Genomic DNA, 21133 nt, shown 5'->3' on the forward strand with positions numbered 1-21133 from the left:
TGAAACGCTACACCAGTAGTCTGCTTTCTCTAATAGATGCAGTGACTAACTCTTTGAAGGTGTTAATCTGTCTTAGTTTGTCTTAGTTTTCCTGATGTTTAATATCACACAGCAAGGCCTTCAGGGACTCATTTCAGAGCAGTTAACTTTTGGACTGCAAAAGCTCTAACGTTTGGGGAGAGAAGGCCAGCCAAAGGCAGGCTGGTTTTGGGCAGTCGGAGCGCCTTCGAGGGCACTGAGGCCCTGTGAGCCGGGAGCGGGGAGTGGGGAGCGGGGAGGGAGTGATAAAGGAGGGGGTCCTGGAAGGGAGGCGACTCACATACAAACCTTTCTCTGTCTTCAAGTTTGCCCAAGGCTGGCCCCTTTCTGCTTGTGCCCCACTAACCAAAAAGAAAGCAAGAAAAGAGAGCAAGTTTATTAACAAAATATAGAATTTCTTAATGAGGATTTCAAGTACAGGTTTTATTTAAGCTTGTCATTTTGAAGCAAATATCTGTTCTTATAATGAAAATTTGCTATGAGGTGAGTAAAGAAAATAGTGGTCCCCCCCCCCGTTTTTAATCTTTTAATACAGCAAGGAAGTACAGCAATCTCTTTCCATTTCCCAGGCAGTGTTCCCGGCAACCTCACATCTTTATGTTGTTTTTTCTTTGTAGAAGCAGCAGCAGCAACTTTTGCAGATAGCTCCTGGGAAGGACAGGTGTAAGACACAGGCCGCATTTGCAAAACCAAAGTTCCTATGTTACAGGCAAGACGAGTGGCACAAACAGGAGGCAGCATTTTGATAGAATAGCTAAAGAAATAACCAGTGAGTGCAGTGTGGGGTGTCTTACTTACACTGCACCCTTGAAATACAAGCTTCCTAGAGTTGAGTAAACTTATGTGCATGGAGTCCTAGAGTTAGGAGAACATCCATGTAAACTTAATCAGACTTTGAGCCCAGAACCAGGTTGAAAGTTTTAGGGGAAGTACATCATTTGAGCTAGTATCTATCTGATGATAATGGGAGAAAGCGAATTTCACTGGTTGCTTAAAAAGTTAACATTAAAGTGCATTTAGATATTATAATTAAAAAGAGTTTTGTGGTTAGGTAATTCAGCTTATGACAGCTTTAAAGTATTATCTATATATAGTCAGACTTCCCATAACTTTGCTTTGCTTAATCCTTTATAATTTCTTTTTGTTGTTAGAAAACTGATTGGCTCTTGAAGGTTCTCATCCCAATAAATTTGTAACTATAGATGGTGTTGATGTTAACTGGACTTATTGTGGTGATCATTTTTGCAATATATACAAATATTGAATCATTACACTGGACACCGGAAACTAATATAATGTTATACCAACTGTAGCTCAAAAAATATAGTAAATGAATAAATAACCGCTATTCACATCACTGCCAGCGATGCTTTAAATAAATCCTTCAGTTTTCCATAATGTCTTTTTTTTTTAGTTTAATGCTTTTAATTATTAAATATTAATAAAAAATGAATCCAACATCCCTTTTTAAAGATGCTTAAAAAGAGCAACAGAACTCCTTATGTACGAAAACCCATAGAAATAATTTTATATTAACTAAAGAATAAAGAAAGCATCCTATATTATGAAAACTTGATTTTTTAAAGTTCACTTTGTAAATGCACCTTGCTCTATAAGTTTTCCAGTGAATATAAAAGGGTGTCATTAATGTCTTCATTTGGTTTGTGACGATCTCAATTTATTGAAATACTCTTCACTCGAATTTAGAAGATGGAGCTGATTCTTCTGGCATCTCAGTATGGACAGGAATGATCAGAACCACTCATTTTAGGGTTTTATTTGCACAAATATTCTGTGATCATAAAAAGCTGGGGATAAGAATAATGCGTGATTGCTCCTATTTTGCAAACTGGAATGACCTAGTCACCCATAGCTTCACTGCCGACAACGAGAACAATTTCTAGTCAGTGAGGTCGAAGGTCAGTTTCAAATTCAATAGTTTGAGTTCGGAAAAAGAAAACATGAATCTTTTTATAGTCTTTACTGAGGTATTGACTTCCTTTGCTTCCGCAGGCTTGGGGCTTCTCTCCTCCCTCTGCTTTCTTCAGATGAGCTTCCTCTCCGGAACCTTCTTCTGGGGAAATAGTTATAACGTGGAGTAAGACGACTGTTGGGCCAAAAAAATGGATGGAAATGAAAACCGTGTTTGCACCTTGGAGGGAGGAAAGGTCTATTTGGAAACCTAATGGGGACCCTGGGCCTCCATGTTGGAAAAACATGGAAAGGACACCTGGGTGTCCTTGTGATGGGCTGGATCCTTGTCACCGGGTTCCTTGTGGCAGGCGGAGGGGTGAGGGTAAAGATCTGGCAGTCTGTAGGATCCACATTATTTAGCGAGCCTCCAGGAGGGGTGACTGCCTCTTTTTGTCCTGTGCGAAGAAAAATGCAAGTCAGGAAGCAGGCCTGATGACAGAAGCAGAAGGGAGGTGCCTGAGGGGTAGCAGGGAGCGAGACTCGAAGGGAGGAATAGAGAGGCCTCGGAGCGTGCTTGGAGGAACTGCCAAGGTTCAGTGAAACGAAACATGGACACACCTCAGGACCCCACAATTGCACTCTGGGGAATTTGCCCAAGAGAAATGAGTGCTTATGTCTACAAAAGGCTAGTTCAAGAATGTTCATAGCAGCTTTACTCATATGAGCCTAAACTTGGGAATGATGCAAATGTCCCTCAGTAGGCAAATGTATAAACAGACTGTTTCGTTCATACAATGAAATACTACTCAGCAGTGAAAAGGAAGAATCGCTAACACAACAGTATGGATGCATCCCACAGATGTTATGTTGAGGAAAAGATTCCATTTGTATTAAGTTCAGGAACAAGCTCAACTAATCTGTGGTTTAAAAAAAAAGTTAAAAGGCCTGGCCGGGCGTGGCTCAGCGGTTGAGCATTCACCTAGGATCCAGGAGATCGGGGTTCGATTCCCAGTCAGGGCACATGCCCGGGTTTTGGGCTGGATCCCCAGCAGGGGGCGTGCAGGAGGCAGCCGATCAATGACTCTCATCATTGATGTTTCTATCTCTCTCTCGCTCTCCCTTCCTTGCTCTGAAATCAATGAAGACATAGTTTTAAAAAAAAGTTAAAAAAATAGCTTAGAGTTGGAGGTTGTTATTTAGTGGTGCTATTTATATACACACATACACACCACATATACACCATGTACATTTATACTTACATATACATATGTACACATGTTTATACACACATATATATGTATATATATGTAAAATGTGATCAATCTGTACCTTTAAGATTTGTGCACTTTACAGTTATAGAAAGACAAGTACCATGATTTCACTTATATATGGAGTTTAACGAACAAAATAAACTAACAAACAAAATAGACTCATAGATACAGAGAACAGGCTGCCAGCTGCCAGAGGGGAGGGGTGAAAAATGTGAAGGGATTAAGCAAAACCAAAACAAAACTCCTCATAGACAATAGTATGGTGATTACCAGAGGAAAAGGGGGGTGGGGGAGGTAGGAAGGGGTAATGCTGGGATAAATGGTGATGGAAGGAGATGTGACTTGGGGTGGTGAACACACAATATAATATACAGATGATGTGTTATAGACTTGTACCCCTGAAACCTATATAATTTTATTAACCAATATCACCTCAATAGATTCGATTAAAAATGATTTGTGCATTTTATTGTGTATAAATTGTAACTAAATAAAGAAAGTTAGTTGGAAAAAAGAACTTAATGTTAAGAAAATAAAAATAATGGCCCCTTCCCCTCTCCAACAGGCTGTTAATCCAAAAGGCCTGCTTCACTTGTCCCAGCAGTGAAATCATTCCCTAAGGAGGGAGGGAGGGAGCCTCCACATGCAGCAGGGGCATGAGCACTGAGGACCAGTGTGACATTAGTTTCCGAGAAGAAATTTGGATAAAGCTCAAGGGTCAAGGTCTTCCCACTAGCTATATCATCTAATGTAACTGGCTAGGAAAAAGTGAGCTTCCCTTTGGAAAATTACTCCTTCATTCCCTTAGCGACTTGCAAACATAGGCCTGGAAAGGGCTGCTGAGTGTGAGTGAAGGGAAGATGAACTCCCCACAGGAGTTGGGGGTACTGAGGCGTGGAAAAAGGGCTGGATTCCCCCCACCGTTAGAACAGCTGAATTCAGGTTTCGTGGTTATATTGGATATTCTTCCTGCCTGCCTGCGTGCATAGCCCGTTCCAGAGATTGTTTCCCTGGGAAAGGTCAGTCCTGCACACCCTTGGCTGTGGCTGCTTGGACTGCTGTTAGACACTCAACTCACTCATTGGTTGGCCATTGACCCATCAGATCCTCACTTGAGAATTTCAACCAAGAGACACAGTTAGTGGAAGGTGTAGGGCAGGGGCTGGAGTGTTAGGTTTTGGCTAGTTGAATGTTAGGTAAGCAGAAAAGCCAGTTTTTCCATAGAAACTATAAAATAGGGGCGGCCTTTCCAAGACAGAGAGAGACAAGAAACCATGTGGCAACAGAGTGATGAAAGTAGCCTTGGCTCCTGACTTTCCAGGGCTGGTCCAACTGAAGGCTGGCTGTACTTAAGGGTCCTGGAGATATCCTTCTAGTAATCACTCCATCCCCAGTTCTAAAAGCTGACTTGAATGGGTCTGTTCCTTGAGGGAAATACTGACCCTTTCTCCCAGACCTGTCCAGGCTACTGACACTGAAATCCTATGACTGAAACTAGACTAAGACATTTCAAACTACAGAAGATGATTAAATCTCACATTCCTCATTCCTCCTACACAACAGATCAGTTCTGAATGTTTACACCAGCCGAGAATCCAGCTGCCAGGCGAGAAGCTAGCCTTACTCCTAATCCCCATCTCGACACTTTGCTGTCAGATCCAGCTTAGCTAGGCCTTGAGCTCTGCCACTCAGTAAGCTGCATTCCAGCTGCACAGACCTACCAACCAACACCTGTGCTCATTTCATTTTTTAAAACCCGAGGCTACTCTCCAAACCCCCCAGCTGACAATGGGGTGTTAGAGCCTGCTAGGCAGCTTTTTTCTGACTGTGGGATGTCCAGTAGGGCTCAGTATTCTCTTCTGGGAACTTCTAAGGGCTCAAGATCAAGATACAAGCCTGTACCATTAACCAACCTAAGAACGTGGGCAGGACCACATAAACCACATTCTTCCAGCAGACTAGACGCATGGTGACTATTTCAGGTCACTGGTTGACTAGCACAAGTGTTCTAAAATGTGGGAGCCACAGGGATTGATTTGGGAAATTGTCACAGTTTCCTTACAAGGTTAAGGTCACACATCTGAGTGAGTGGGTTGATGCCATTCACGGTCTCCGACTTTGACTGAGTTCATACTGCTCATTAATTCTTTCGTTTCTCCTTGCTCTGCTCAGTTCCCGCTGTCTTCTAAACCTTTACTACTTACCACAAAGCCGCTTCAAAATCTTCATTCTTCATTTACTTGAAGAATTCTTTCCAAAATTCTCCCTACCTTTCTAAGTAAATTACTTAGCTTAATATTTCAGAAACCTTTGGTGATCTGCCATGAACTTCTTTGGTTTCTCCTTCTTTCATTGCAAAGAAAAGTCTGCACACTTCTGACTCCACTCAACACGCCCCTGCCACCACCACCACCCATTTAACGCATTGGACTCTAACTCTGCCTCCTCTACTCCACAAAAGCTACCTTGGCAAAAGTCATCGACGGTTATGGGCTTTAAAAATTTGGTTCCAGGTGCTTAGAGCGCCATTTCTGCCATCTTTGCCTGGCTTACTTCTATGCAGATGTCATGTCTCATTTCTTCAGAGGCCTTAACCCTGAGGCTGTGTCAGGCAACATGCAGCATGCTTTCACAGCGTCCTGAGAGTTCACTTTCATAACACTCATCAGCCATGCGATTGCTCCTCAGAGGTATGTCCCTCCTCCACTGAAATACCCACTTGGCCACTCTGTAGATCACATCCCCAGCATAGTGCCTAGAGTGGAATTCACTGATTGGGAGAAATCTCGGTTCCTATTATTGCAGAAGTTACCGTGTTCCTACCTCTCAGGGATAATGTACTTGTTAATAAGCAAACAGTCCCCATTATGTAACATACTGACATGCCACCAAAGGCACTCAGTGTCAAAGATGAGAGCGCTTCTGCAATCTTATTCGAACCGAAGGAGGTCAAATATTTAAATGGAGATTAAAAACATTTTGAGAGGCAGGATAGCATCATGTTTAAAAGCATAGGCTCTAGAGCCAGGCTTCCTGAGCTCTGCCATTAACAACTGGGTGGCCATAGACAGGTTCCTTGACTTCTCTGAGTCTCCTTTTCCTTATTTGTAAAATGGGAAAACAATACTGCCTATCTCACTGGTTTGTTGTACTGTCTGAAATAAGACGCGTAAAGTGCTCAGAACATTCCTGACACACAGTACGCATTTAGTAGGTGTTAGCTACTGTTATTACTAATCTTGAATGTTATGGAAAGATTCTGTCAGCAGGAGCCCCATTTTCTTGGTTCCATCTGGTCATACTTTATTCATAAAATCTGTGCACTGTCGATAGGACTAAATGGTGCAGACCTTATTACAACAGGACCCCCATGAAGACAGGGACTATTGACTTTGCTGGTCGCTGCTATGTCCCTAGCACCTAGAATAGTCCCTGGCTTAGAGTGGTGCCCAGTACGTAATTGATAAATTGAATAAATGGCCAGGCAGGTGTTGAATTTTCCTCTCTGTAGATTTTTGTAAAGCTCATTAAATATTTAATTTCAATCCTAGAACATTCACAATAATAACGTACATTTGAAATTAGAGTAAAATAAAAAATTAAGCCAAAAGATTGCTTAGAGTTTGCATATCAATTTAAAATGGGTTTATTATAGTCTAGACATAAAACTCATAGCATACCAACAACTAGTACTTTAAAAAGAAAGTAAGGATGAGAAGACTTTTTTTTAATATATGTAATTAACTGTAGTCTGTGGTTATTTTGGCAGACAATAGCTGGGTTGTAGTGAACTATACTGACTTTAAGGGAAGTAAGCTTCATACTTGATTTATAAGTATGCAGTTCTTCCTTTCCATGGCACATGGAGTATTAGAAAACTTCTCAGATGCTTTCAAAATTGAACCAGAAAGAAATATAAATCCTGTGACTAATTTACTCACAACTCCACTCAATTGAATTTTAACTTAGTTAACTCCAACTCAATTCATTGTCTAGACTCACAGAATGACTGGCTATCTTGGTCAAATCTCAAATTTTACAGGTGAAGAATCTGGAGCCCAGAAGGCGTCACACAGGCCTTTGTCAAGCCCGGTCATTTTCAGCAGGGTGCAGGGTGCTGTGCTCGGCGCTGCGGCTCACGCAGGGGCGACAGGTGCGGCCTGAGCTCAAGGGCGGACCCCCAGCGACCTGGAGTGCGGTACGGAGCAGAACGCAGTCGTGCCGCGGGCCAGGGACACGCTACGGCAGGTGTTACTCTAAGATGTCCGGGAAGGAGAGTGCGATCTGAAAGTCATGTGTCTTAAAGCTGTTGGAAGGTGGTACTATAGTGACATCTAAACATCCTCATGTGACGCAGAATTGCAACAGACAGAGGGGAAAACAGGAGGAGGGAGCAGCCACAGCCTGCCGGGGAGAGGAGAGGAGAGGGTGAGGGCTGTGGAAGTGAGGATGAGCTGCGACCAGGGCGGCTTGGACAGAGTGAAGCTGCGTTGGAAGGACTTCGATGCCTGTCTGAGGGACAGTGGGGAAGCGTGAGTCCAGTTCAGAAATCATATCTCACATTTTAATTGGTGTTCTTTTAGGTGTGAATAAACCTTTAATGTCATTATAACCTGTTTAGCTACACATTGCAAAGTTTCCTGATGAATGGTTCACTGTCTGGAAAGAAGGTGTCCGGTGGCTAGTTCTGTTTACGGTGTCTCTTTTAGATGTCACTTTTAACAAGTGATGCTTGGGGGCCTTGTCTGAGGAATTGGGGCAGGGGTTATTTGCAGTCTCTATTTCCTTGCCCTGATCACCAGATTTCATGCAGAGATTGGACAGGGTGAGCTCTGGTGGTCTGTCCACCGGCTCTAAGGTCTCTGCCCCTCTCTGCTCTGTTGTGAACTTTGGGGGATGGAAGCAGGGAACTTGCTTGGAGGCTGATTAGCTTCTGGCTGGGCCCCTGCAAACCCCCCAGGGTCATGTGAAAGGGAGAAGGACTCCGTTTGACTCCTGGGTCTCTACTCCCTGCACCGCATCTAGCTCTGGAGCAGAGGGGAACCGACATCAGACCCAGGTCTCCCAGGATCTCCTTCCTTTCCCTTCCCCATCCTTCCCTCTCATTTCCTCGGGGGTTTGTAAGCCAAGTCCAAGGCTCAGGGCGCTTGGAATTGCATAGCAGAGAAAAGGAAAAATAATAGGAATGGCAGAGAAATAGAATCTAATATAATCCTAAAGGAAGAAATCTGTGCTCACCTGAGTGGCACCGAGACACAGCTAAATAGATGTGATTAATGAGAGCAACTAACAGCCTAAACACCCACCGCGTGCACATCACTGCGCTTCTGGGGCTAGCAGGAGGGAGACTTGAAATTCAGGGTGGCAAACTGTTAGCTTGAGAACCATAGTAACTAGTGTTTTAAGCTTTTATGAGCTTTTCTTTTATGATGGCTCATTTGGTCCTCACAACCCCCGTAATAACGCACGTTATTAATACCGTCACTTCACATATGACGAGACTGGTGTCAGGGAGGTTAAGTATGTCTAAAGTCACAGAGCCAGAGCTGAGACTGAGACCAAGGTCTTCAGATGATAAAATTCAGCCCCTTCCTCTTTAACCACACAGGCTGGTAGAAAGAAGCTGACATAAATATTTTCAATTTCTGGACATGCATAATCATGGAGCCAAATTTTATCTTTTCACGCAACTTATTGATTAGCGGGCCAACGGTGGAATAAGCACAAACCCCTTACCTTCTGCCACGGTCACCAGCAGCCAGCAGCCCGCCAGCCAGCAGGAGAAGCAGAGCCCGTGAGCCATGGCTTTGCCCTGAGCAGCCCTACCGGAGCCCAGCGGCGATTTAAAAGCGAGCGGTGAGTCAGCCGGCCTGAGTCAGGTGATTTGCGTTTGCATAATGGCCCCTGTGGTGGGGCCTGTGGTGCGAGGGTACGAAATCAGCCAGGAAATGCCAGGAAGCGTTTATCAGCCAGAGGCTTCTCGGAAGGACAGCCAAACACCGCTCGTTTGGCGTCGGGCAACCACACCTTCCCTGTGCTTTTAATTCCCTCCTGTCTCCCCGTCTGTGCCTTTTCTTTACTTGTGTGTATGGGTCTCTCCACAAGAAAAGAGTCCGCCTGGGAAATAGTGGAGACTGCCTCCCTCTGTGGAGCTCACTCAAAAAAGCCAAACAGGATAGGGGGGCATTATCTAAAGCAGGGTGGGGAACCGTTTTTCTGCCAAGGGCCATTGGATATTTATAACACCATTTTTGGGCCATACAAAATTATCAACTTAAAAATTATCTATGGCCCGGCTGGGTGTGGCTCAGCGGTTGAGCATCGACCTAGGATCCAGGCGATCGGGGTTTGATTCCCTGTCAGTGCACATGCCCAGGTTGTGGACTCGGTCCCTAGTCGGGGGTGTGCAGGAAGCAACTGATCAATGACTCTCTTATCATTGATGTTTCTCTCTCTCTCCTTCTCTCCTTTCCTCTATCTGAAATCAATAAAGATATATTTAAAAAAAAAATTATCTATGAAAAAAGCTCCTAGATTTATTGAATTTCAAGTCCCACCTGCAGTTGCCTTGGCGGGCCAGATCAAATGATTTCTCAGGCCGCATGGGCCTTGTGGGCCAGACGTTCCCCACCCCTGATCTAAAGGCTTCCTGACCCAGGCAGTTTAGAGAGGCTGTTCATAGGCCTCTGATCAGGGTTTATGGCTTCTGCTTGTGTGCTTTGGTCCAGGAGCCAAGGGCGACAGAGTTGGAAAATGATCTCCTCTGATAGCCATTGTGGTCACTGTTTAAACAAACACAAATGTTTTGGGAGGTTGATTTAGCGAGTTGTCTTCCAGGGCTCCTTCTCATGCACCAGATTGCCAATAAGATGCACATGATACATCTGTACCTAGTTTTTTTCCTGAGAGGACTGTCAGCTTCTGGAGGAGTAGGAGGGGGTGGTCACCAGTGATTAAGGGTGTGGACCTTGGAGTCACAAAAACCTGGCTCCAATCTTGGTGCTTTTCTTACTACCTGGGTGACCTGGGGCGAGTCCCTGAGAGTTGCTGAAGCCTCAGGTGCCTCATCTGTAAAATGGGGCTCGTAGTATTTCCCTCAGAGGATTGTTGCGATGAATAAAGAGGTAATTGACATAAAACCAACCGCAGTGCCTGGCCCGTGAAAGAAAGTGGTTATAGTTGTTATAAAATTACAGTGACTCCAATTTGTTGTCCTCTTGGGAGGTGATACTTACCCAATCATTCAATTGCTCAAAAGGCCTCCAATTTGAGCAGAGCATTTTCCTGGGCGTGACAGAATGAACAACACAGAACAATCTAAAGAGGGAGACGAGGCAAATGGAACCAAAATAAATAAGAAGGCAAGCACTCATCAACTGGAAAATAGCAAACTCCAGGGGCTTGACGATAATCTTAGGCAAAGTTCTAAACCCATGATTAAACGGACGATTTGTCAGCAGTTTGGAAAGGAAGCAGGGCTCAACCAGATCAAGCTCATTTCCTTTGATTAAGGCACTGCCACTGGTTCAACAGGTCCCTGTTGGCCATGCATGATGTGCCAGACATTGGTCTAGGTGCTGGGGCTCAAGACAGGGCTCCCGCTCTCCTTGAGCGCACAGACTGGCAGGCTCATTAAGTATTAACTAAAGAATAACAGAGAGGAAGTACTGGACGCTATGAAGCAGAGCATAGAATCTATAATTTTCCATCACTGGGTGTGTGTTACGTGTGCTACTTGCCTCTGCATTGGAAACACACTGCCATGCTAGTAAAACCTGATCCATGCCATCTCTATCTACTGCCCAGTGTTCCATTTTGTGGATTTATTCCAAATTATTTATCCATACTTTTAACTGATGGACATTTGTGTTATTGCTTCTGATCTCCTTTCTTTTCTGTATTGGATTTCTAAGGAACTTCCAATGAAAATTTGATGAAAATAAAAAAACAAAAGCAAATTGCATATTTTCCCCATTTGCATCTATTGTCCTGAAACGTATAAAATAAAGAAACAAAACTTCAAAAGGGACAGAATTTTAAAATTTTTATTAAATTCTTATTTGACAGAAAATTCTTATTTCTTTACTGTTGTGTAGAGTAAGTCTCATCATATTTTATTTACTTATATGTTATATATAAAGTGAAACCACATGTTCAACAATACATAAAATCAGTGAAGCTGTTCTGAGGTCATCAGGTTATCAGATTCATTTTCAATAACCTGTATTTAACTTAAATGTGGTGGCTTTGATAAAAACATCCTTTTAGTCATATACTTTAAAAATCCACAAATCATAACCTTATCATTTAGTTGAAGGCCAATCTATGAGATTCAAGTTTCCATATTCCCAGTGTCAAGAAGCCTATAATGGCTTTGGGTCACTGTTGTTGGTCCAGTGTGTTAAGGGGAAGGGCCCGTTTGGCCAGTTGGTGTTAGGTGTTTTTCTAACAGTAACTTTACGTGGAAGTGGTATGGAATTCAACACTAGTTACATTTCTTTCCCAAAGACTCAGATATTATGTGGTAGGGCTGGGAATCAGAACTGAGATTTTTCTGGGCTCCAAAATTCACCAATGTAAATGTTAATCTCATCCAAAAGCATCCTCACAGAAGCATACAGAATAATATTTGGCCCACTATCTGGGCACCATGTTTAAGCCAAGTTGACACATAAAACTAACTGTCACAGAATGCGAGTGGGGAGAGAAAGAAAGGAGATGAAATTGTCTAGAGCTCAGATCCAAAAAGCAGGGTGTGGGGGAGAGCTGGAGCCGCCTTCCCGCCCTCATGCCCTCTCCTAACGGGTACTTGCTGGTAACAGGGGGCCTGAGCCCATGCGCACAGGCACAGACTTCCCCTCCCGGCATTCCTCCATCCACGTGTTCCGGGCTACTTACTGAGTGCCCTGCGTGTGGGGCACTGAGGGTAGAGCTGTAATTAAGATTCAGTTCTCCTGTACTTTTAAAAATGGTTAAAATGGTAATTTTTATATTGTCTATTTTACCACAATTAAATTTTTTTTACTGTAACTCATGGACATGCACAGTAGTGTGGCGGTTGCCGGAGGGAAGGCGGTGGGGCAGCGGGAGTGCAGGAGGTCCTAATATATGGCGACAGGAGAAGACTGTTTGGGGCAGAGGGTGCAGCCAGGGCGAGAGACGGGAGTCGGCTTGGCATGTAACATACGGCAGAAAAGAAGTGGCTGTAACTGGGCAGGGTAAGCGAAGGGGGACAGTGGCAGGACGCGGTCAAGGAGTAGTGGGCATTGTGTGAAGCCGTTGGAGGATTTTCAGAGGCGCGGCGCTCGTACTTCCATTTTGAAAGCACAGCTCTGGCCACTGGGTAAAGAACGGATCGTTGGGGGCAGGGGGAAGCTGGCGGTCCAGGGATAGCAGACGACAGCAGCAGCGTCAGCGGGGGGTGATAGTGACTCAGACTGGGGAGGCAGCGGTGGAGGTGTGGAAAACGGGGAGATTCTGGGCCTACGTCGAAGGCAGAATTGACAGGATTTCCTGGTGAATCAGAAGTAGGTTGTGAGAGACACAGGGGAGTCATGGATTACACCAAGGTGTTTGGTCGGAGGATTTGACTGCTGTGGTTGGGCGTGATCAGGTGGTGAGATTATGGTTGAATTTAAAAAATGTTACTATAATATTGCTTTTTCCATCAATAAAAATTGGAAGAGTAAAAATACATTGACTTTGGGTGGTGGGTACACAGAGCAGTATACAGGTCTTGTAACATAGAAACCCACACCTGAAACTTATATGTTCATATTAACCACCGTCACCCCAATAAATTTAATAAAGTGTTAAAATTTAAAATAAATAAAAATAAAATAATATGCTAAAATAAACTTTTTAAATTTTTTTTATATATCTTTATTGATTTCAGAGAGGAAGGGAGAGGGAGAGACAGAAACATCAATGATGAAAGAGTCATTGATCAAGCCCATGACCTAGGCATGTGCCCTGACTGGGAATCGAACCCCGATCGCCTGGATCCTAGGTCAACGCTCAACCGCTGAGCCACGCCCGGCCGGGCAACTTTTTTTAATTTTTAAAAAGACTTGGTTCTTGCCCAGCCAGCGTGGCTCAGTGGTTGAGCATCTACCTATGATCCAGGGGACTACAGTTTGATTCCTGGTCTGGGCACATGCCCAGATTTTGGGCTCGATTCCCAGTAGGGGGCATGCTGGAGTCAGAGGATCAATGACTCTCTCATCATTGATGTTTCTCTCTCTCTCTCACTCTCTCCCTCCCTTCCTCTCTCTGAAATCAATAAAGACATATTTTAAAAAGACTTAGTTCTTGCCATCAAGGATTTCAAAGTCCAGAAAGAGAGAGGACAGATACAAAGTACAATTTAATGTAGGGGCTTACCCATGGTAGGACCGGGCCAGCCAGGGAACCCAGAGCCCATGTGGGACAAGAGAAACTGAGCCTCACTCACCTGGTCACTTCATCCTTTCTCTCCTCTCTGAGCAAAGCTGCTCTGGACATAAGAATCTTCTGGCACACCACCAACCAGGCTGCAAGCCAGCCCCTTCTTATTGCCTAGATATGCCAATCTCACTTCTCTAGTCCTGCAACAGTATAGCTCCGCAGACTAATGACTCATCTGAGACTGTAAAGTTTATTAGTATTTATTCACTAAAGCACAGATTGCCCTGCATAATTTAGGTGGGCCTCATCTAATCAGTTGAAGGCCCAGTGCTTCTTGACCAGAGAGATGTGTGGTGTGACTTTAGGAGTTTTTGGTTAGTTTGTGAGCATTGAACTGCCTCTAACACACATGCTTTAGAAAGATGCTCACAAGGAGAGCAGCCCCTGCCTCCCCACCGTTTACCCTTCTGTCTCAGGACAACCTATCTTTCTTCTTTTTTTAAAATTTTCACTGGAGGATATTTTTCCATTGATTTTCAGAGAGAGTCAAAGGGAGGGAAGAGGGGGAGAGAGAGAGAAACATCAATGTGAGAGAGACACATCGGGGTCGGGGATCGAGCCTGCAACTGAGGAACTTGCCCCTAATCAGGAATTGAACCCAAGACCCTTCAGTCTGCTGTCCGTCGGTCTAACCACTGAGCCAAACTGGCCAGGACAGGACAACCTAGCTTTTAACTGGAGGCTAGACACCTGTATTTTGGGCAGAATCTCATAGTGACCTCCCTGCTTTGTTTCCCTTATCAGCCTGCCTTGCCCTCCTTCCTGGTGGTTTAAAAATGTGTTTAGAATTTCAGAGAGCACAAACTCTGAAGATACTTGGTTTGGATACAATAAAAGTAGTTTTTAGTAATTTATTTTTGATGCTCAAATTGAGATAATATAAGCAATCCTTCTGTATTAATTGGAATGGAAGCAAGCAGCCTGAGGGGGAAAAACCACAACCAGCCATACTGAGAAAGGCCGACTGTCCCAGCTGTCCGTCTGCAGCTTAGCGGCCGCTCCGCAGGGCCGCCTTTCCCACCCTCAGGGCCCCACGGGGACGCCTGCTGAGGAATGACCAGCTGCGTCTCGCCTGCTCATCTCCGTGGGGTGAAAGCTCTACTGGCTGCCAGGCCCTGGAGAAACCAAGGCAAGCTACAGCTACGTGCAGTGAGGCTAATCTGCAGAAACTGCCTGTCTGGGAGAGGCATGCCCCTCACAGGGCTGGCCAGTGAGGAAGGCGGAAAGCTGCCTTAGGGCCTTGGTGAGTCAGGGTTCCGTGAGTCAGGTAGCCTGGGGGTGGTGGCGGCCAGGCCTGGCCCCTGAGTCAGGCTGCGGAAGCAGCGGCTGGCACTGCGAGGCTTATCTCCTGGAGGCTGCGGTGGCTCAGGGTTCTGTCAGCAGGATGGGGCAGATCCCTCTTTGGGGAATGTAAAGGTTCTGTGGTCGGTACTGACTTGGGGGTGCTGCTCCATGGTGGCGTGGATGACTCCCCCCGCAAGGCTTGCTAGGGTATTCTCTGCTGGGATTTCTCGTAAGAGGGATTTCAGGCCCCTTAGACACATCTCCAACTCCCCCATTTTGCAGATCAGGAGACCGAGGCTTGGGAAGTTTCCTAAAAGTATCCCAGGGCTTTAACAGCAGACTGGCAGTACTATCCTGGTCAGGGTCAGAGCGATGCCCACTACATGAGAGCCTTCATTCACCAGTGGTTTGAAACAGTATTAAACCAGCGGGATAAATGAGCTTGACTGCCCCTCAGTTTCCTCATCTGTATAGTGTATCACTTGGTGTATTCTAAGCACCGCTGTTCTAATTATCGTGCATACGTTAGGCCATTTAACCCTCAATAATCCAATGAGATAGGTACTAGTGTCACCTCCATTTTAAAGATGAGAGAACTGAGGCACAGAGAGATTAGGCCATGTGGCTAATGAGTGGCTGAGCTGTGGTATGAACCCCGGCTGTCAGGCTCAGAATCCTTGCCCCTAAATGCTGTGTTCTGATATCCTGGCCATCAACTTATTGCTGTAAAAGCTTCATGAAAGTATCCTTAAAATTCAGTTGTGTAGTATAGGACAAAGACTTGGTTTAAAATAATTTTTTTTAAGGCAAAATAAATAGAGTCTGAGTGTTTGTGGATAATGCAGGGCATAGCCCAGTGTTCTTTGACCAGAGATGTGCGGTATGACTGTGATTAGACGTGACTTAAGAGACATATCAACCAATCACAACGGTCAACTTTCTTTTGGTGCTGTTTCAAATAAACAAATTATAAAAAAAAAGGGAAGAAAAATTGGATATTTTGATATTAAGGGATTATTGCAGTAATGATACATGGCTTTGTCCAAAACAAATAAAGCCCTTATTTTTTACAGATAGATGCTAAATACTTATAGATCACAGGCTGCCTGGGATTTGCTTCAAAACAATCCGAGGATGGGGAGTGAGTGGGGGTGTAGATGGAACAAGATCATCCGTATTTAATAACTGTTGAAGGTAGGTGATGGCGCACTCCAGTTTATTATACTCTCTACTTTTGTTTGGAACTTTCTATTGTAAAAAATTTTTTAAATCCCTCAGAATAAATTTTTGTTTTATTCTCTCAGAAATGTCACAAGCACCATGGACCTACTGCACAGGGCTAGTGGGAAGAACCACAGTCCACTGCAGAGAGTATGCGCGACGCTGCTTAGAAGGCTCACTTCAAAGGGTGACATTTATCTGAGGGTGAATGTATGAGCATACGGATGAACGAGTGTGAATGAATTTGGTCGACAGTGAGCTGGAGAACCATTCTGTCCCAAGATCAGGAATAGAATGTAATCTCCAGAACAAATATAGTAAAATGATTCTGTATGTTTCCCATTTAACCAAATAGTGCATTTAAAGGCAGCTTTATCTACCATAACCATAAAAAGGACCAAAATACTCCTACACTGTTCCTCTTTACCCTGGTGGACAAATGTACATGAAGAAGTTTACTAACAAAAGTCTTCAGTTAGCTGCTGTGTTCCCACACTGCACACTGAGCGCCCGCGCTCTGAGTTCCACCGCCAGTGCTTTATGCTTGCCCAGCCCAGGATCCACCCCAGCTCTCCTGATTACCTAGCCCTGAGCTCCCTCTGAGGAACCGTCAGTTCTCATTCTCCTGGCTCCAAGATTGCCTGTAACCTACAGCTGCCAAGGATAGCACAGCAGTTCTATGGCCACAGCGATACGTTTAGGGATGGGCCTTTGACTCGAGCCAGGTCAACCAGGCCCAGGAAAAACTAGTCCTATGACTTTTGTATGAGTGACTGGGAAAGAGGCACACAAGTGCCTTTGGACTTGAAATTGTGAAGGGGCAATACCTACATGAGGGGAGAGCCTACTTGATAAAGCAGAGTGGAGAGAGATCAGATTCTGACCTTATTTGAATACCTGGATCCCGCTGTACCTGAAGCCATATACAGTGTACTGCATGTGGTTTGCTAAAACTGATTCTGAAATATTACCGACACAGTCTTATAGTAGCAGATCACGTAGGGAATAAAGATTCTCTTTTAAGTCTAGTGTTGCTTGCTAAGTGGAAAGGAAGAGCTATTAACTTTTATACTCCTGTATTTGATTAGAAACTACTATAGATATAGACACAGAGTGGAAAATTATGTCAGTTCTTTTGGTTGGGTAAAGCATTAATAGAGATTAGGATCAATCTTTTTATTACTCTGTGCATTCTTCCTGAGGGCTGAGAGAAGCCAGGTGACTGGACAGACTCCTGTCGGGGGAAACCCATGGAAGCTTGAATGCCTTGCCTGGGTGCGTGGTAAGGTGACTGCCTGAGTGCTCAGCTGTCCCTGTGCGCCTGCCGGTAGCATCAGGCGACCCGGGTTGTGGGAATGAGTAACTGTGGGCCCTCCCCAGCGCCAGACCCAGGGTGAGTCCCCGTCTCATTCTTCGGCCCGTAACGGCCCCAACTGGAGCTTCCGAATGGGATGGTTGAAGCCTGGCCTTCAGATGTCGTGACTATTTAGCAGCAATTCAACGTTTAGTGAGCCGGCACCTCCGGGCTGCCGTTGTAGATTAGGGCTGACGACAGCGAGTAGCCTTGCATGAGGATATTTATCTTTACACTTTGGACAAACTACCTAATATTTCTGTGTAATTTCCTCATCTGTAAAATGAGGATAATAATAGTACCTACCTCATAGGATTGTTGCGAGGTGAAATGAGTCAATGACATTTAAGCACTTGGGATAGAGATGGGCACTTTGTGTTAGCTGTCATTATGATGAGAATTAATAACTTTCTGCCTCAGACAACATTCCTCTAGAACCTGGGCATCTGAGATAAAACAAAGGAAAGGCAGAAATACGAGGATTTATGAAATTGTGCAAAGCTCTATGAGAGTGTGCAACACTTCTCAGATACCAGAACTTTGAAGGCCGGTGTTTTGGTTTCCTGAGGCAGTGAGCGGGTTGGAAAGCTGGATTGGAAGGTTCTCAGCAGGGATGAGGGCATTTTTTTTTTTTTTTCGGGTTCTGCTAGGTGACTAAATGAAATCTGTAACCACACCTACCCAGACAGTGGTTTCTGTAACTCTCAATAGTTAAGCTATGGGTTTGAGAGAGTTCTTTGAAATATCCAGTTTCACAGGAAATGGTAGCAATTCAAGACCTGGATCCAACTTTAGTCAATGTCTCAAGGAGGTGATGAGGGTAATGATCACAAGCGACCACTAGTTTTTCAGACATGAGATGGTTTTTATTTAAATATAAAGAAAGCTCTTATTGTAATTTCCTTTATTTTCTTTCCCTCCCTCCCTGCCTGCATTCCCCCCCCTTCCTCTTTCATCTCACTCTGTCTTTGTCACAAGAACTATATGCTCCCCTCCCCAGAAGCACGTTTAAGTTTGGCAGATATCCTTCAATTCTTTTTTCTGTGTATTTATACACACGTGCGATTAGGAATTGTTTTGCAGGTGGGTTTAAATTTTTTTAATATAAACAGGATATTTTGAGTTGCTGTCTATACTATTTATTCTCACTTAAAATGTCTTCTCTCTTCATGCCAATACATATAGATTGATCTCTTTCTTTTGAATTGTTGCTTATTACAGCATTATATGGGTGCACCGTGGTTTTATTTATCCATTTACCACTTGATGGAATTTGGGTTGCTTTCCATTTTCTGCTGTTACAAACAATCCTCCCATAGCTCCCTTTGGGCGCATTCAGAGTTCCTGTGCCATAAGGTACATTTAAAAATAATTTGCCAAGACTGGTTTTAGACTTAAATTATAGAATATACTTTCATTTCATTCTAAAAATTTCTAGTCCTTATGGGGTCTTGTTTGATTTTTTTTTGGATAGCCACATTTTATTGCTGGTTAAAAGCATTTCCCATCTTTTCAACAAAATATGGCCAGATAATGGTGATGGCCACGAAAAAGGTGAAATGTACACCTCAATATGACTTTCCCTACTTCAGACTCGTCTACAAGTGTCATAATGAGAATGGCAACCGAAACATTTCTTGAAATCCTCAGGATTTCAGGGGTAATTTCCTTTAGCTGCATAGCCTGGCAACATTTCATACCATTACAAAATCTCTTTCATAAACACCAGTCCCCTTCATTTTTAGTGAAATTGTATGTTGAGCAGTTTGCTGGCAAGTCTGCAGTGGAATGCCTGTCTCCACAAGGTGCTCATCGCCAGTATTTGTGGTTAGCATTCTGCACAGCCTGAACACTTCGCTCTCTCTGTTTAATAAAACATTTTTTGTGTTTTCAAAAGCATGAGGTCCAGATCTGCTGAGTCAGATGTGATGTTATCTTTCAACTGCACAAGCTTGAGCTACTGCAAGCATTTGGGAAGTTTGTTATCTGACACAAATCTGTCTCTTCTGCTGTCAACAGACCACAAACCAATGAGCTAAGGTTAATTCAAAGGTTGCCTATTTAGTGACTGGATTCTTGGGGACAGTGCTATTCAAAATCGCTACCCTGTGAACTCTTTTTTATTGGTCCAGAATGAAATAAGGTTTGTTCCAGAATGTAAATCAACAGTTTCATTCACTGAGAAAATCTTACTATGAAAAAAATGTTGACTTAACTAAACAGTGTGCTTCAAGATGTTGCTGAGTTACCTTCTGGTGCAAGCTCCTGAACTTGTACACTTGTCTGTGAACCATGTTTGAGTAGCACCATCTGAAGTGCTTTATGAAGTTGAATAAATGAGTCAATGAAAGATATATCTAAGACGGATTAAACTGCTTTTCAGGGTGGAGGTGGGAGAATGGAGAGGATGGCGATGAAATAAAATATTCTCTTTCAGGGGGAGAATGTTCCTCCCCTGCTTTTGAGCTGCCACGGGGAGACGGTTATTGAAAGCGCGAACAGCCTACCTGGCTCCTGCTGCTTGGACCACTGTCATTCCCTGTCAAATGCATTGCCACTCTTTTTGCCCTTCTGCCTGTTAACTCTGGCATGGGATTTAAAGAAAGAAAAACATATGGAGGGCTCATTGTATGGTCTATGTTTTACACACAAGTACAATTCGCACAGGTGGGTGAGGAAGGTATTATTGTCCACTTTGTAAATGCTCAGAGATTCAGCTAACTTGGCCCAGGTCCTTTATGTAATAAAGTGACAGATTTGGCTTTGGAACGTAGGTTTCTTGGTTCTGTTCTGGGTGGTCTCTTATTGTCACATCCAAGGAGGGTGCTAACAGAATCCGGGTCTTAGGACAGAACTTTAAAAATGCACACTGACACACTCATGTTCCATTTTGGAACTTTGAAGCTCCATTAGCTTCATAGTCTCGGTGCCTCCTTTCATTGCCATAGTCCTGCCAATTGCCCACCTCTCTATACTTGTGTTATATACCTGTGTGTCCCCGTATAAGTTATGAATGCCCCATTTTATCATCTTTGTATCTCTCATGACCTCATGATGGTGTATGAGGCTTTGAAAGCATTACATGCAATAGGTAAATACATTGTTAGTCTATAAACTTCTTTATGTGCCTAAGATAAATATTAAATGAGACTGAACACTTAAATTTTTAGATTTTGTGGTATGAAATCTATTGAGCATGAGCGTCATCCAACAGAGCAGTGAACAGTGAGGAGAGAGGCATCAGGGGCCTTCATCAGTAAAATTTGGGGGGAGGAGTGTCCAGGGATCAGGGGCATGCTAGGACATCCACACTGAAGTACAAAACACATTAATACAACTTGCATCTCACTAGGAAGATGGAAGCACAATGCTTAACAGGCCTCTTTGGGTTCTGAAGGAGCATATTTCACACTTAAGAATACTGCTCTCTGCTCTAGACTGGGTGACATGAAAGGCTGTCAGTTCTCAATGAGGCCCAGAGCAGGAAAGGGGTCTATGGCAGGTCCATATTGTGGTGGAAGCAGGCCTGCCACTTGGGTCATCTAACCTAGTAGACTCTATGCTATTAAAGTTATTGGTGGAGGGGGAAATGTGGAAGAAATTA

At 44.0% G+C, this 21133-nt stretch overlaps 1 protein-coding gene across 1 annotated transcript; it reads right to left on the bottom strand.

Moving 5' to 3' along the window:
- Positions 1-2010: 2010 nt before the first annotated feature.
- On the bottom strand, positions 2011-9027 carry ODAPH (odontogenesis associated phosphoprotein). The gene is given in 2 exon segments (XM_016207516.2): positions 2011-2408; positions 8961-9027. Coding segments are annotated over 2 exon segments (465 nt in total).
- Positions 9028-21133: the final 12106 nt, after the last annotated feature.

This window comes from Miniopterus natalensis, chromosome 1, assembly GCF_054644295.1.
Source record: "Miniopterus natalensis isolate mMinNat1 chromosome 1, mMinNat1.hap1, whole genome shotgun sequence".
NCBI lineage: Eukaryota > Metazoa > Chordata > Mammalia > Chiroptera > Miniopteridae > Miniopterus > Miniopterus natalensis.